The 3,188-nt window shown below is 44.0% G+C and overlaps 1 protein-coding gene across 3 annotated transcripts in view; it reads left to right on the top strand.

The window, feature by feature from the left end:
- The window catches only part of LOC101861581, a 23,685-nt gene extending 21,199 nt beyond the window's left edge, over positions 1-2,486 (top strand). For all 3 annotated transcript variants that reach the window (XM_035969523.1, XM_005097327.1, XM_005097326.1), the window contains exon 3: positions 682-2,486. In XM_035969523.1, the coding sequence (XP_035825416.1) occupies positions 682-1,185 (504 nt within the window). In that variant the 3' untranslated portion in view covers positions 1,186-2,486. The remainder of the gene's footprint in view (positions 1-681) is intronic.
- Positions 2,487-3,188: the final 702 nt, after the last annotated feature.

The raw sequence follows: 3,188 nt of genomic DNA, 5'->3' as shown, positions 1-3,188 counted from the left end.
TACACACACACACACACACACGCACACGCACACGCACACACACACACACACACATCATTTGTTTCAGAAGAAGAAAAAAATACACGACTAATCCTCTTGTAGCTAATGTTGTGAACTTGGGAAAGGCACTTCACACAACAAATTGTCCTCACTTCACCCAGGGGTGAGGGATTGATACCCGGCGATAGACCGTGAAAGTTCTTGTCACTTTGTTAGCATTTCAGCACTTAAATCTGCTGCTCGCATTGCATGCTTCCCGGGTAGCCGGAGCCGAGAATGTTTTCGTGTGTCGTGGGGTCAGCTTGGGTAATAATCATTGTAAAGCTCATAGGGCTTGTTTTGAAAAATGGTATGGGTTTAACGCCTCTATCAACACTGAAAGTTTATTTAAATGGAGGCACCTCCAAGTTTAATGCCCGTCTCCAAAAGGACCAAGCCAAATGGGAAATTCGTGAAAAAAGCCTTTCCCAAGGACTCAATGTCGGGCCGAGCTGAGGGTCGAACCCCCGAACCCGCAACCTCACCATGACGAGTCCGGTAGCTCAACCACAAGGCAACCGACGCCACCGTTCTGGGGCCAGCTGGGGGTAATAGTCATTGTAAAGCCCATAGAGCTTGCTGTAAAGAATGGAAATGCGAATTACATTCTTTTCTTTTCTTTTCTTTCTCCCTCTACTACAGTTGAAGCGTTGCGAGGACTCCCGCTCGTTCCTGGAGCAGATGGAGCTGAAGGTTCCCTACGTCACGTTCGGAGGTGTGACAAAGATCAGCCCCGTCCCGTCGTTTGACAGTCTGGTTCACCGCACGGGCTCACACCTACACCTCCCCCACCACCACAACTACCAGCCGCTCACGTCTGCAGAAGAGCTCGAGGAAGACAGCAACAGGAACAACAGCAAAAACAAGTACAGAAGAAACAGCGACACCACCGCAGGCATAAACATCCTCACCGGAAATAATGGCGGCGGCGGAAGCGGAAGCGGCGACGGACGAGCCAATCAGCGACGTCTGTTTCATGGCAACGGTCATCGCCCTCATGTGATTGGCGGTTCTGGGAGGTCGTGGCTGGGGTTGGTGCGCGGGTTTTTCAGACGTCAGAGCTCCAGCTCGGAGGAGAGTGAGAGTGGGGGGGAGGAGTGTGATAACGGCATTTGGATAGAAGCAATCACTGAGATGGAGAAATAGTGGGGAAAAGTCTCGTCCGGGTAAAAGTAAAGTATACCCCTCCCCCGCCCGCCCTCCCAAAACGTACACACGTCTTGGAGCATAACAACTACTACAGACTACTGTTTCCTTTTAACTCTTTCACTGTCAGGCCTGCTCCACAATCCTACCAAAGAGCCCAAAACAGTTTTGGGTCAGGCTCTGAAGGAGCTTATGTAATAGCCAGGGCACACTGTCAATCTGATTCATTTGATTCAGTCGAGGCCAGTCAGATCACCCTCTATGGTGAGGAAAAGTCTAACCATTTTGACACTGTATGACGGAATTCAACCCGGGTCCACCTTCGACCTTGAAAAACAAACGTGTTTGATTTGAAGGGAACCCCCGAACAAGGTTAGATTCGTTCGTATTATGCTAAAATGATAGCTTTTGCTCTTCTACGAAGGAAAATCTGGTTGGCCCCAACAGAATCAAATGAATCAAATAGTGAGTGTGCACTTGTTAAAGGACACAACTGAAACCCAGCTGTGGCCTCCATAATGATCCCAAAAGTTGTGCTTTAGGTCAAGCAGTTCAGGATGGGGGAGGGGGGGGGGGGGTTATACTTTACTTTTACTGTTCGTTCAATCAAAGTAGGGACAATCATTAGAAAACTAGATCACTGGTTTGGAGTCGGGAATTGTTTTACAGTCTGTCTCAAAACTCTTTGTATTTGTACAGGATATATGAAGATGAAGGTGAAGTGGGTCAATTTGACCAAAGCTGGAGATAGACCACTATTATTTTTTGCGGGCACAGTGGTGGTCAGACGAGTAAACCACTGGTCTGGTACAACAAGGATTGTTCCATTGTCTCAAAGTAATGGATAGGTAGTCTTTCTTTTAACACTCAGGGAGACCACGGGGAAAACAGGCAAAGTCACAAAATGGAAGGCGTGAGGATATCGATTTTAGGAACTTGTAGGGTCAAAATTTTGATTCTTTTAAACTGCTGGTTTATTCATAATCCTCAAATGCCGGATGTGAAACAGACTTTGGCGATCATGAATTTCTATTCTTATTTTTTTTCCCCCTTTTTTTTTTTTTTTGGTAAATGTTTCACAGCGCTGCAACTGCATAAGGTCATATGAGCATGCGTCGCACAATACGCATTTTCAGTTTGGTAGGAATTAATATTCATTCATCTTTCTTCTCGAAAGCTCCGCGAAAAACCTCCTGTATTATAATTATTTTATCTTAGTCTTTCCCCATCACCCATTAATTTGTCAGGGTTTTCCTAGCAGGTTACTTTGGGCTCATCCCTGTTTTGTTTGCTTTTCTAAATTTTAATGTAATTGGTTTATTAATTTTGTTACTTGAAACGGAAGTCGAATAGCTGCAATAAATCGACAGTGGAACATTTATGAGGTACAAGCTTTAAGTATGAACTTCCTCACGATCTTCATTAACATTTTCTGAACTTGCCCGTTTTTCTCGCGGACTCCTCATTTTCTCAAGAGAACTTGAACGACCAATGTGTTGTCTTTGCGCTCAAAGCAAAAAGCACAAGTATAGCATGAGCGGTTGATATTTAATCGGAAAACATCTAGATCTAGATCTATAATATTTTTAAAGCATGCTAAATGGCCTCGGATTTTTTAAATCCATCCCCAGCATTAGAGAAGCACTGTATTTATATGAAGTTAACATTTACAACATTGAATGTGAAGCAATGTTTTGTGGAAGTTATATACATGTAATTTAAAAGACGATTTGTATGGAATTCAGGTAATGAAGTAAACTGCTTCAAGTCGACGCTTTACAATGTACATGTCAGACTGTTCTTAAAACAACAAAGGTCGTTCGCAAGTATGTTGATAATTTCGTGGGAAATGGTTTGGGGTTCCTTTAAATATTTTTTTCGTGCATTCTCAGCATACTGGTTGAGAAGGTATTAAAATGTTCTTTTGTATGTGTCTAATATCACCGACCCCTCCCCAACACACAGACACACACACACACACACACACACACACACAGACAGAA

This window comes from Aplysia californica, unplaced genomic scaffold (assembly GCF_000002075.1).
Source record: "Aplysia californica isolate F4 #8 unplaced genomic scaffold, AplCal3.0 scaffold00152, whole genome shotgun sequence".
Taxonomy (NCBI): Eukaryota; Metazoa; Mollusca; class Gastropoda; order Aplysiida; family Aplysiidae; genus Aplysia; species Aplysia californica.
This window is presented reverse-complemented; position numbering and strand designations above follow the sequence as displayed.